General features: G+C 37.4%; 1 protein-coding gene across 6 annotated transcripts in view; it reads right to left on the reverse strand.

Moving 5' to 3' along the window:
• RNASEH2B (ribonuclease H2 subunit B) overlaps nucleotides 1-14,806 on the reverse strand; it is a 69,378-nt gene that overhangs the window by 1,247 nt on the left and 53,325 nt on the right. For 4 of the 6 annotated variants that reach the window (XM_081814896.1, XM_081814893.1, XM_081814897.1 and 1 more), the window contains 2 exons: nucleotides 10,946-11,026; nucleotides 7,914-8,340 (listed from right to left, as the gene is read on the reverse strand). The exons of 1 other annotated variant lie outside the window; for it this stretch is intronic. In XM_081814896.1, coding sequence (XP_081671022.1) covers nucleotides 8,224-8,340; nucleotides 10,946-11,026 — 198 coding nt within the window. In that variant the 3' untranslated portion in view covers nucleotides 7,914-8,223. Of the gene's footprint in view, nucleotides 1-7,913; nucleotides 8,341-10,945; nucleotides 11,027-14,806 lie in introns of those variants that run through there. One more of the 6 variants, XM_081814898.1, reaches the window with a different exon arrangement.

Consider the following 14,806-nt stretch of genomic DNA (forward strand, 5'->3'; position numbering starts at 1 on the left):
CAAACATAATTTATTCTGCAGCTATTATGTCTTCAAAAAAAATTTTTTTTAAGTTGATGGAAATCAGATTTCTATGCCATAATGTGGACAGGTTGAGGTTAGACCTTCCCTAACCACCTGCCTCCGAAGGACTCTGTCACCCTCTGTTCAGCCTCTTCCATAGCCCTGGCACCATGTGTGACATGCCCCCTCCCGCCTGCTCCTAGAGCAGAAACTTCTTGAAGGCAGGTGTTTTGTGGGCCATGTTGACAGCTGCATTTCTAGTGCCTAGAACATTTGGCATGTAGCAGGTGCTCAGTATAAGTTCTTAAGAGGAATACATGAATCTGAGCTTGTCCCTTGGCTTTTTTTCTTTTGAAAGAATGAAACAGGGTGCCTGGGTGGCTCAGTCGTTAAGCGTCTGCCTTCAGCTAAGGTCATGATCCCAGGGTCCTGGGATCGAGCCCCGCATCGGGCTCCCTGCTCGGCAGGAAGCCTGCTTCTCCCTCTCCCACTCCCCCTGCTTGTGTTCCCTCTCTCTCTGTCAAATAAATAAATAAAATATAATTTTTTTAAAGAATCACATGACTAACTTTAATTATATACATATTCTGATTAAAACACATGTGTAAGGTAACAATTCTTTGAACATCTATGAAGTCAATTCCTCTATAAATCATATTTGGTGATCCCTCCCTCTCAAATAGGCTTGATTCATGTGAGACCATCAAAGTAACATTTATTAACAAAAGTACAGTAAATGCTAAAAAGCTGGCAGCTGAATTAAAAGTCTGGCATGGAAATACACCAGATGAGTAGAAGCTTTAGTCAAATTCTGGCCCACCACTGCCGAGGATAAACTGACCAGCAGAATTCATTTGGAATAGAGCAAGACAATGAAGCACAGTAAATCTGATTTTTCCTTCCTTAAAATAAAATTCACAATTAAAACAGACTCATGATGGGAAAACGGTCATAAAGCTACACACACAATGGTATGAATAAGAAGCTGAGGTCAGTCAGCAGAAAGGAAAGAGGCCCAGGCTTGAGGATAGAAGGGCAGCAGTGGACTCCGCTATTTTCGGTCTGCGGCACCTACTTTTCACCAGAGTGGACCAGGGGCACACCCCCTTTCCGGGCTACCTCAGGGGGTAGCTGTGAAGATCAGTGTAGCTACTGACAAGTGGATGCTGCGGAACCTGTAAAGGACTATTAAACATAAGGTAGGAAACCTCTTTGTCAGTCTAATGACCCTGAGGAGTGTATAAATCCCAGCCTATGAAAGGTGTATAAATCCTGTCATGTCTTCCCATTATTCAGACGAGTCAAACCCTGTGGACATCTTCCACAGACACTAAGAAAATACCAGTGCCCTTCCCATCCTGGCCTGGGAGCTCTCTGTCTTCCACGAAGAGGTCCGACTGCTCAGTGCAGCTAACTCTGGAGCTCTCCAAAGCTTGGGTTAGTCTGGAGAGAGGGCTATTTGGGAGGACATATGTGATACAAAGTGTCTAGTCAAGTTACATCACCTTTAATCGCAGAGAAAGTCAGTCCTAACCATGTGTGGAGACTATCCTTCAAATCTAGTGTTGGCATGACTTCCCAGGGTGTAACGGAAGTCAGTTCCTCTGGGGAGAGGGAGTTTGGTGTAGAAAGTCTGGGAGTCTGAGGTCCTGAGTTGACCTTCTGGCTCAGCTCTTTATTAGCTGTGTGACCTTGGGCTTTTTCAACTGTAAAATGGGGAAATAACACCAATGGTGCCATACTGTCTCTAGAAGGATTAATCACATAAATTCATGTGAAAAGTGCTTAAAACCTGCAAAGCACTTGGTCAGCTTTTGTTATTACTTCCCAATAACTGTGCTCTTCACATTTCTTTTTACTGCAAGTTAATGTAATCTATGGAAAATGAAGAAAAGAGACAAATATATGCCAGGAACACCTCAAGAGCCAGAATGAGCATGTTGGCGGATTTCCTTCCAGACTTTCTCCTAGGGAAAGAGATAAGATAAGCCAACTAAAGAATTGAGAGGACTGCCTGATGCATGGTAAGCACTGGATGGATACTAACTCTACAGCATTTCCTCATGGGTATAAAGGAGATAAGGCTCCCCATGCAGCAGCAAATGCAGGGAAGGACATAAAAGTACTCAATGATCTAGTCTCATTTCACAGGAAAGACAGGACTGTGGGCCAGCAAAGCTAGTGATTTGTTCCTGGGCCCAGAGACTTAAGGCAGGACCGGGACTACAACCAGGGATAGTAATAATCCAGCTACTTTAAATTAATTGGTCTTTTTAGTCCAATTACTTTTACTTTTTAAAAGTAACCTTCTTAGTTTAGTTTGAAACATGGTTGGTCATTTATCTGTTTACTGATATTGTCATAAATTTGCATGTAACAAAAGCAACACTGTACATTTGGTTAAGTAAATGGATACTTTTTAGTTTCTCACTTCCAAATTGCCTTTGTGTCTTGCTAAGTCTCCTAGTAAGAGAAATATGATCCTGGGAATGGGCTGTAGCACACTACAAACACCCAAACTAACAAAACACAATTCCACTTGACATCCACATTAAACCTGATGGAGGAGAATCTCTCTGGGAGTGCAGAACCAGAGAAGTACAAACCTTGAAAGATGAGAGAGCCTGAGAGCCAGAGTACAGGGAAAATTTAAATTGAAGATAAACCAGACATAAAAAAGAAAAGAATGTTGGCAATCCGAGATCCGTTTCAGAAATATGTATGGTTTGACAAAAACGATGGAGGCTCTTGTGTGTGTACATAAGTGTTTTTATAGTTTGCAGAAATTTTTTGAAGCTTACCCCAAATCAGCACATTCATCAAAAAGATAACAATGTAAGTAAAGAGAAGTGAAGGGCCGAGGGATTTAAGCAAGCCCTTTGGGCTGGCTGTCCCTATCCTGACTGCTAGGGCACCCAGCCCTGCAACTCTGGCTGTTGTGGGGAATAAAGGACTTATACGTAGAGCAAAGTGCTCAGAACAGTACTATGTAAATGTTATACAGTGTGTGTTGTTATCAGAATCACTATTAGTATTATGAAATGATCACATGAGAAACAGGATATTAGCATAGTTTCAAAAACTGAGGGGCATTTTTACAAAATAACTGACCAGTATTCTCAAAAGTTTGAAAGACAAAGGAAGACTGAGAGGCTCAAACATTAGAAAAAACAGAAGAGATATGACAACTAAATACAATGTGTAATGATGGACTGGATTCTGGAATAGAAAAACAACATTAATGTAAAAACAGGTGAAACTCAAATAAGGTAGTAGATTGGTTAATAGTGTTGCATTGTTGTAAATTTCCTGGGCTTGGTAATTATACTTTGGTTACGTCAGGTGTTAACATTAGAGAAAGCTGGGTGAAAAGTATAAGTAAACTCTACTGTTTTTGCAACTTTTCTGTATGTCTAAAATTATTTCAAGATAAAAAATAAAGAAAAAAGAAAGAAAGAGAAAGAGACCCAGAAGTGACAGAGATGATGCAACCAGTAGACAGGGACAGTAATGAAGTATTTAAAGAAAACACAATGAGAGAAATGGAAAGACAAAAAAAAGAACCAAATAGAGCATCTAGAACTGAAAATTCCCATATTTGAAATAAAAATTCACTAGCTGAGCTTAATGGAAGATGAAACACTACAAGACAAAGTAAACTTGAAAATATAACAAGAAAACTGTCTAACATGAACATAAAACAAAACCAAACCTAGAAACTCAGTTAAAGGATGGGTGGGCTATTATCAAGTGGTCTAACATACATGTAAATGAAGTCCTAGAAGCTGAGGGGGTGAGCAGAAAAAAGCAGAAAAATATTTAAAGAAACACTGGCCAGAAATTTTCCAAATTTGATGAAAATTACAAACTCAAAGATTCAAGAAGCTCAATAGACCCACAAACAAGTTAACACAAAGAAAACCACATCAACACATCATAATCAACTTGCTGAAAACTAATAATAAAGAAAAAAATCTTAAAAGAAGCCAGGGAGGAGAGGGGACACCATTTAATATAAAGTAGAAGAAATAAAAAAATTATCACAGATGTCTCATCAGAAATAACATGAGCCACAAGACAATGATTCTCTGACAGGATCAAAGAAGTTAAAAAATTTTTAGCTGGATTAACCAAGAAAACAAAAAAGATACACATGATCAATCAGGTATGAAAAAAGAAAACAACTACAGATCCACAGATATAAAAAAGATAATAAAGATATGAGAAACAAGTTATGCCAATAGATTTGACAACACAGACGAAACAAACACATTTCTTAAAAGACATAAATTACTAAAACTGGCACACACACATGCAAAAGAAAATTAGAATAGCTCTATATCTATTATAGAAATTGAATCAGTAATTAAAAACTTTCCTAGAAAGAAAATTCCAGGCCCAAATGGCTTCATTTGTTGAATTCTGTCCAATATAAAAGGAAGAAACAATTACTAATCTCATATAAACTCTTCCAGAAAATAGGTGATGAGAAGATATTTCTCAATTCATTTTCTGAGGTCAGTTTTGCTCTGATACCAAAACAGACAGAATTATTACAAGTAAGGAAAACCACAGACCAACATCCTTCATGAACAGAGATAACAAAAATCTTTAACAAAATATTAAGAAGTAAAACACAATACTGTATATGAAAAGAATAATACACTATAGACCAAGTAGGGTTTATCCCAGGAATGTAATGTTATTTTAACTTTCAAAAATCAACCATTATACTTCAGATATTAAAAGATAATCCATTATTAAAGGAAAATGACATGATCATCTCAATAAATGAGGAAAAAATATGTGACAAAATTCATATCCATTTCTGACAAAACTCGGTGAACTGGGATTAGGAGAGAAATCTACAAAAACTACACACATTGATCGATAGAAGGATTGAGCACATCTTGTGCCTAGATTTTGGTTTCTGAATATCACTCTCCATGAACAGGAACTCTGGCTTTTTAGGAGAAAGGCTGATTCACAGCCTGGGCAGAAAGAGTACAAGAGCCTGGAATACCCTGTCACAGAAGAAGAAACCCACTGGACAAAATACAAAATACAAAATCTACAAGTCCATACTGATATAAGTTCATAAATGAATAAATAAGTAGAGACAGGAAAGCTATTCCTCCTAAAAAAAAATGCCAGCTAAATATAAAAGAATACAGAAGAAATGAAGGAGTTAGAAAAATCACCAGTCGATTCTAAACCTTGTGGGTGAATTTTTGATGAGGAATAGTATACCTAAAAGTCCCAGAGTATTTCCCACAAATTGCCTATTAATTACAAAGAAAAAAGTAGTAACTCTGCAGTGGATAAACCTGTAACAAAGGTTACCACCACCTTAATCAAAGTGAACATCACTGGTAGTGGGTCACACTATTACTGAGATGGTGCACTGAGAAAGACACATTGTTACGTCTGTGGGCGCCCATAGGTATTGCTCGAATCTAATCAAGAGGAAACATTAGGCAAACTCAAAGTGCGGAACATTTACCGAGTAACTGGCCTGTACTCTTAAGTAATGTCAAGGTCAAGTAAGACAAAGACCAGGTGAGAAATTCTTCCAGATTGAAGACTGTAACAATAACGAAAAAGAAGTCTCAGTGCTAGACAGTTTTACCGTTTTCTTTAATATGGTCCAATAATAGAATATTCCAATGCAAAATTATTCCTTCCAGAACACTGGTCAAGATGGGAAGGTAGCATAATTCTAACACTGAAACCTAATAGCAATATTGCTTTTGAATACAGATGCAAAAATTCTAAGTAAAAGCCCAGAAAAACTAATTAACAACTAGATTTCACATGGCTAACCCAGAAGCATACACTGTGGTATTCTTTATATAATGTCAGGTAAGGGTTATTATAGGAACTCAAATACAGTTCAACAGTGATAAAGACTCCCTTGTCATCTCAAGAGGTGTCAGAAACATATTTGATACCAACCAACACCAATTACTAATTAAAACTTTAAGGAAAATAAGTATGAAAGGAAATATCAAAAATAGATATTCTTTATCATATTAACAACAGCTAGTGTCAGAATTAATGGTAACATACATTAATCAAATCACAAATCAGACCGATTGACTACTATTAATACTCTTCAACACTGTTCCAGGTATTCTCACCATGTTATAAAAGATATATCTCACCCAGGATATAAAAGATACAAAAGAGGTATAACTATTAGAATTGAACACATTTTTTGAAGATTATTATAATTTATGCATCAAACCCCAATATGAATATAATAAAAAATTAAATTAATAGTTCAGTAAATTGGTTATTTAAAAGGTAAATATATAAAAATGTAAAATTTTACCACAAAATAGCCAGTTAGAAGATCTAAAAAATAGATTTCATTAATAGCAACAAAAATACCTAGAAATATGCCTAAAAAGAAGTACCTATATGAAGATGAAGAAGCAAATGTTAGTGAAAGGTATGGTTAGGATTTTAGCAAATATAGAGAAATACTATATTCCTGAATAACAAAAAGGAATTTTATAAACATGGCTGTTTTTCCCCCGAATAATTTATGTGTCTAACAAAAGCTCAATAAAAAATTCCCTTGGAACTTACTCTTAGAACCTGACAAAATAATTGTACAGATCTAATGGAAAAATCAACAGGTGAGAAAACAATCAAATTAGAGCTTTATCTCACAACATATTTAAATACAAATTCTGCAGATGATTTAAGTAATTAAATATAAAACAAAAAATTATTAAAAAATGAGAAGAAAAGAAGTGACTGGTTAACTTTCCTGCAAAGGGAAGCACCTAAGTATAACATCAATGTAAAGGAAAAGTTTATATATAGATATATATGTCTCTCTCTATATAGTGGTATGTTACCATTTATATATATATATGTGTGTGTACATATATATATGTCTACATATATATGTCTACATAAAACCCAAAAACATCTGCATGACAAAAAAATCATATACAAAATTAAAGACAATTTACAGACCAAGAAAAAGTTTACAATGGACAAAAATTAATGTCTTTAAGTCACAGAGTATCTTTAGAGTCCATAAGAAAAATACTGACACTCCCACAATTTAACAGAAGACATACACAGATAATGCTCTATAAGATGATGAATGGTTAAATAAATGTGAAAAAAATGTTCAATATTATTAATCAGGGAAATGTGAATTAAAACCACAATAAAATGCTTTTTTCCCCCACTTATTTGCAAAGCTCACATTCAAAGCTCACAAGGTGGCAGTGAATAAGAGAAGAACTGAGACCACTCTTTGTTCCAGTGTAAGATTCTGTATACTTTCTGTGAAAGATCTTCCCACAAATATGTATTTGGAAAATTCAGTTATAAACTGGGAAGCCCACATCTAAAATCCATTCTAAGGGAGCAATAAAAGATATGAGCAAACATTTACTTGTAATCTGATTCTTCAAACAGTGAACATTTGTAAGCCATCTAAATGTCCACAATGGGGTCATGGTCATTAAATAATCACATATCCAAAGAATTAAAAATGACCATCATTAAAAAAGCATATTTATGAAGCCTACTTTAGTAGCCTGGGAAAAGACTCACAAAATGATGTTGCCAAGAAAGAAGATGATACAATTACTATTATAATTCCTTAAAAAAATTATTATTATAAGAACATGTGCCATAGGATCTCCGGGTAATGTCAAGTTGGAGATTACAATTTTAATTTAATACCTTTCTCTATTTTCTACAACAAACGCAGATTCATAGAACAGAAAATATTCAACAAAAGATTTATCAAAAGCTCAAGGCTTTTAAAAAGTAGTGGTTTCTCTGATCGCTGTAATCGGATTTCTGTCCATACGCTGGAAACCATGTTGCTGTTGCTACCATGTGGCAGAATGGCATAGAAGAATAGGCATACACTCAAATACTGTCACATGTCAGTTTATTGAGGAAACTGGGATGCTAGCTAGAGGTTAACTCTATTCTCTTGATTACTTTTCATGATGCCAAACAAGAGTCTGAAGACCACAGGCCATGAAAGTTACACAATGACTTTCCTACATTTTGTTCAGAAACACAAAAATCAAATACCAAGAAATGTTCGACTCTGCAAATTGCCCTCCTTTTTTTTTTTTTTTTGGTAACTAAGGGTCAGGAAGCACAGTGGTGTGGGGGAAGGACAAATATGGAACATGTAACAGGCAAATATTCTTGCTAGATTTCATTTTCAAAGTTTCAGATCTTTCCAATTTTTTTTTTATTTTTTGTAGCAAAAAAGGAATCAATACTTTTCATTCCACTCTTGTCAACTTTAGCCAAAGCCTTCTGAGCTGCAGTCATTTTGCTATTTTTCTGTTAAGGAAAATAAGAGAAAAACTGTTACAAATGTAACCTTTATAAATCATACATGCAAATCAAACAAGACCATGCTTGTCTCAAAGTTCATGAAGAGAAGTATTTGCTGTTAACATGCTTCATAAGGGATTGATTATTATTATTATTTTTTTTTTAATTCTGATTTCCATTCAGAATTCGGATCTAAGACACAAAATCTGGTAAAAGAGGCAGGAGAAAAAAATCGCTGCCTTCTAAGGAGTGGAATGTTACAACCAACGGTTTACTTTGGGGGAGTAATTCTGGAGGGTATATTAAGTACAATAACACCAATAAAGGAGCTGACTCAGGCAGTGATTGTCAGAGGAGGAATTCCAGCCTAGTATTACTGCGTGATGAATAATTCACCACAATGGACTGTTGCATTTTATTCATAGGCTCTATGGGAAACCAAGGACAACACCATTATATTAAAAAAATAACTTGTACTGTAGAGCATCGGGGCCAGCAGGATAACTGCCCTGGTTTTCCTCCAACAAAGAAATCCTTTTCAAAAAGCTGACTTCAAGTAACTCTGCCTTTGAAATTCCTCTCTCTTCCTGGTCACTGTTTTTTCTGTTTGTTTGTTTTGCTTTGGTTTGGTTTTGTGCCGTGTCCTGGAACTATCACTACTAGAAGGTAAATAGCAGCTGATTCTACTTCAGCGCATCTCAACTTCTCCAGCAGAAGCAAACATGATGGGACTCAGCAAAGGAAAAAAAATGACGTCTCCCTGAGACTGTGAGACAGTCACTGCCAAAGAACCTTTAAAGGGCACAGTATATGATCCTGGAAATCTTGCTTCTCACATTCTGTCGCTTACATTTTAGGAGGCTTGTTTTTTGACTGGATGGTGAAAAGTGACAGTCTCTTTGAAACAAGTTATCCCCTGTATTTAACTGACATCCTGGTCCAACCCCTTATTTCCCTGGGGCTGTGCCCAAGTAGATACAACAAAAAGCGGCAGTTACAAGGGTGGGGCAGAATTAGTTCTCCCAGAGAAACTCAAAAACATCCCTGCTTACAGAAGCCATAGAGATAACTAGCCATCTTGCCAAATCTCAACTGGGATTTATCCCCTGACGTCACATGCCCAGATAAATTCCATATAGATCAAAGAATAAAATTTATAAAAAACATTAAATGCTAAGGGGGGGTAAATGTTAAAATCTAAGAGGAAGTGAGTTTATCTTGGGATGGGCAAGCATAAAAATAATGAGAAAGTCACAAGGAAAACCAATTCCTACATTTAATCCTCAGAAAAACTTAAAACTGTTTAAAAAATCGAATGAAAAGGCTAAACACAAATTAGAAAATTATTTGCACCCTATATGTCGTGAAGTGTTAATAATTCCTAATCTAGAATAAGCTCTTAAAAATCAACAAGAAAAACACTACTATCCCAATACAAAAAACAGGCAAGGGGCATGAACTGACGATGTCCAAAAATGCAAATGGACAATAAGCATTTGGAAAAACAACTAACCTTTCTCACCAAAGAAATGTACTGTAATTAGACAGTCAAAAATTTTCAAGAATAAAAATAATATTCAGTGTTGTCAAGAAAGCAAGATGAGCAATCTTGCAGCAATAACGGTTGGGAATTCAAATTTCTACATTTTTGGAAAGCATTTTATATATATATGTGTGTGTATATATACACACACACATAATCATATATATGATTATATCTGATGTATATCATATATATGATAAAATCATATATTATTATGTATGATACAGTATAGATGATAAAATCACAATCATATACACACACACACACATATATATATTCTCTCAATAATCATGGAAAGAGCTCATGTTTTCTAAGCCCTTACTCTTAGTTCTAAATTGTGTCTAATGAAATAATCAGAGATACAGACTATAAATGTTTATCACCTCATTAAAACAAAGAATGAAAAAAGCAGAAGTAACCTATGTGTCCAAAAATAGGGGAATGACTAAATAGATTATATTCCATATGGTGAAATAAAATAATACAAATGATTGAATATCATGAAACCATTAATAATTTGTCAAAGAATGCCTAATGACATGAGAACATTTTCACAATATAGTGCTAAATGAAGAGCATAGAACCCCAAACTGTAAATATATTAAAATGCCAATTTTAAAAGCTATGTATGTATTTATAATGTATGTATTATATAAAACTTTGTAAGAAAGGTTATGAAAATATTTGTTGGGGTGATTGCTGAATGGTAGGGTTATTAATAATTATTATCATCATCATAAATTCTGGGAAGCTTCCAGGCAGTAGAGTTGACAAAAAATGACCTGTGGAGGCTCCCTCCCTCTGTGCCCCCACCCCTGCTCTAAATATAGATGGCAAAGTGTAGGCATGCTCTGGCTAAGTATATTGCCTTGCTTGGTTCATAAAAAGTCTTCCTGGCTTGACATATTCATTGTCATTCACAATTTTGAATTACTGAGTCACAGAAATGCAAGTTAATAATCCTTCATGGTTAAAAATCACCATCAAGCATGAAATCATTCCTGGATGTCCTCATGCAGGATCACCTACTGAATCCAGGAATGTACTACTACAGCTGGACACACATACCTTTTCAGTCTTCCAATCTTTCCTGTTAAACTTAGTGTAATCTTCTTTTGCTTCTACAGGCTCATCAGATAACTTTACTTTCTGCAATGTTAGAGCAGTGAAGTGATGTCAAATGTCACCTCGACACATCAATCCATTTTTAAAAAAACAATGGGGTCAATTTGGACCCGCATCAAGGCCAAATGGAACAGCAGACCCTGCAAAGGGGGCTTACTCTGCATTTTGCCAATTATCTGGGAGAATGAAGCCACATATACCTTCTGGGAAGCAGCCTCGGTGATGGGGGTATATGATAGGGTGAGTCCATGACCCAGCCTGGTGGGCAGTCTAGTGGTACTGATCACATACTTTGTATGTACCAGGACTGGGAGGCATCTGGACGACTGCGGACTTCCAGGACAGTCTAAGGGGGTGAAGGCAGGCACAGAAGTCAAAGACAAGAATTTCCTTTAAGGGGCCAGGTATCCAGCTAGAACCCCCACTTCATTCACCTTCTGGGCTGGGGGTGTAATGTCCATTTAGGAATAAGGCACAACATTATTCTGTTATTACCATTTTTGTATCGCTTCATGTTCTTACCTCCTTTCAATTCAACTATCTCATTTTGTCCACACAAGGACAACCTTGTAAGGCAAGCAGCCAGAAGGAGAAGGAAGCACAGAGAGATTAAACAAATGACTTAAGCCCACTTAGCAGAGGACAAGGTGTGAGAGCTCCATTTCTGTTCAAGTGTTCTTTCCATGAGGCCCAATATAACTAAGTCCACCTTTACTTCATGTTTTTACCTTTCACATGAGCATTCTGCACCAATGAACGTGGGAACCTTGTCAAGAGCTAGACTGTGGCTTTAATGTTCACATTATGGAAGGAATTGTGACACATTTACTATGTAAAAGGCACATAACAGGGCAGATAAGTCTTGATATTTAACACAGAGAATTGACTGCACGTGACCACAACTTGGATTTTTGCAGATCTTCAAGTTCTTTGTGGAGACACCAGGGTTGAAAGACCCAGTGTGGATCTTCCTCAGGAAATGCAGATTTATTCCCAGCTTCCCTCTTCCTACCCCAGAGTTTGTTAAGCAAAGAGCTGTACAGTTAGTGTTAAAAGATGCCACGGCACATGTATAAAACCCAACGAGGTAAAACAACGTGTCCTGAAATTCTTCGCTGTAAAAAAACAGGGGGGCATCCTGGAAATACATAACATCATGTGGCATCACCTTCTCTTGGTCACCCAGCAATCTCTAGCAAATGAATCTTCAAAAGAAAAAGACTAGCTTATCACGAACGAACTACTACCAGCACAGTATGTATATAAGCAATTTCCTTAAGAATATGTTTCTACTTAAAAATTAAGATCAGTAAAGGGCATTTAGGTGATGCATATTTTTGCTAGAAAAGTATCTTCAACCAGGAGAGTGGAACTCACAGGTAATAACGATTAAGGCTGTAATTGTCTCAAATTGCAAAAAGCTTAAAGTTATAAGATGGTTTGCTCTCCTCTGTGGCAAAATGTCCTACTTTAGGTGTCATTATAAACACTTGGGCATATTCACTTTTTGCAGGTAAGTCAAACGAAAAAATGTTCAAGGCAAGAGCTTAAGATGAAAAGTGCTTCTTCATAAATATGCAGTGGTTAATAAGATGATGGACTTGCTCAGGTGTTTTAATGGCTCCTATCAAACAGGACACCAGTAATTAGTGCTCGTAAAAAATAAAATTATTGTGGTGGGCCTCTGCACTGAACTTTTTCTAATGTTACTCACAGCACATGCTGAATATGTTTGAAAGAATCACAACTGTTACACTTATTTGAATTGTTGTTATTTAAAAGACCAAACAGGGGCGCCTGGGTGGCTCAGTCGGTTAAGGGTCGGACTCTTGATCTCAGCTCAGGTCTCTATCTCAGGGTTGTGTGTTTAAGGCCCGCTTTGGGCTCTGCCTACTTAAAAAAAAAAAAAAAAGACCAAATCGCTACAGATGTCAGGGGATGTTTCAGAACAAACAGAAAAAGGGCTCAGAAAGACAGTATCAAAGGCTATGACTGAATGGGTACAGTTCTGGAAGGAGAAGAACAAACAGCAGAGTACCACAGGAATTAATGCTAGGACGGGTCTTATTCTTACAGATGATCTGCAAGAAGGAACTCAAGAGTATCTCCAATCCACTGACTGCACTCAGTTCTGCCAGCTGACAGCGATAAATTACAACGATGGGAGGGGGCAAGGGTTGGAAGCTGAGCTTCGACACAGGCAAATGTGATAGTAAGGAAATAATGCAAAACACATTAAAGATGACAGGTTTTATACTATCATTACAAACAGATACAAAGATACCTAATGACCACTGGAATGGATTTCCTGAAAACCATCAACCATATTACTGTAAAAGTCAATCAAATCTGGGACACAGACAAGAAGGCTAGCAGAAGATGTTATCCTAAACTTGTTTAAAGTGTGGTACATCATCCAGTGCAGTTTGCACTCCATACACTAGAGCCCCAGCAAGATATAATAGACCAGGAGACCTCGAACAGCAACTAAACAATCCAGGAGATGAGGCTGAGATTTAGGAGAAACAGGATTGTGAGATCCAAATCAGGGCTTGGCAAACTGCCCACGGGCCCAGCCCCGCCGGCCGCCTGTTTTTATAAATGAAGTTTTGCTGGAACACAGCCGCCCGCATCCGTTTATGAATCGTCTGTGGCGGTCTCTGAGCTACCACAGCAGAGCTGAGGAGCTGTGACAGAGACCATCTGCCTTGTGAGGACTCAAACAGTCACAAGCTGGCCTTTACAGGATAAGCCTGCCGACCCCTGACCTAAATCATACACGATGACATCACAAACGATTTAAAGTTTGGAAATTAACATAGGCAAACAGAAAACCGGGTTAAAAGTTAACGTAGGAAATGCATTACCCCGGATGGTATCAAAGGCCAAAACCTTCATTCATGAATGATCTCTAAGTTCCTAAGGAAGACAGATATTTGGAAGAAAGAAAGATGCTTCGTTTTTGGAAGCAGAAAAGTAAGAGAGGAACACATATGCCCATCGTCTTAGTTCCAGCAAGGCAATCATGCCTCTATTCCCTAGAGCTACTGTCAGAGATGAACTACTAGACTGGGAGAAGTATGGGTCTGACCTAGAATGACCTTGGGTCTTACAGCAACTGACCTCTGCCCAGTGCTATTCCTCCTAAGGGAAAAGGATGGCCCTCCTTTGACAGCCTGCTGAAAATGGCCCACAGCTAAGGTTGATGCACTTGAAATTTTCTGTCCTTCTCATAAGTCAAAGTAATGAGTGCTTCTGGAACCACCACCACCTCCAAACAGGACATGATACAAAAAAAGCCCCAAGCATGTTGGCCACCTTGAAGGCAGGGAAAGAGGAAAATTCTTTAACATCCACTTTCCATTCTCAAGGCATCCATTATTCTGTCGGCAAGAGAATGACCTCACTGACGAGCTGGTTTATTTCCCTGCCTCTGAGCAGCGCTCACTTGTCTGAGATCAGGCCTGGATTGAGGGATGCCGCGATTTGCCATCAGGTGTGGTTTATGGCTGGCTTCCCCACTCTCTGTATCTGGGAGACAAAAACAAGCTGCAGCCCACGAAGCCGAGGAGCTGTGGGTGGCAGTTTGAGAACATCCGGAAGAGGAAGGGGTTTTTGCAATACACAAGTTGCGTTGATCATTCCAAGCACAGGAAAAAAAAAAAGTTTGGCTATCCTTGCTCAAAGGGATTCTTTGTGTTGCAAAAATCTGTTCACCTGTTCACCTCTGCGCCAGTAACAATTAGATCTGGCCAAATGAGTTTTAGTTATACGTTGAGTATTCCTGATGATTAATAAAGTTAA

This window comes from Leptonychotes weddellii, chromosome 3, assembly GCF_054177405.1.
Source record: "Leptonychotes weddellii isolate Sample4059 chromosome 3, ASM5417740v2, whole genome shotgun sequence".
Classification (NCBI taxonomy): domain Eukaryota; kingdom Metazoa; phylum Chordata; class Mammalia; order Carnivora; family Phocidae; genus Leptonychotes; species Leptonychotes weddellii.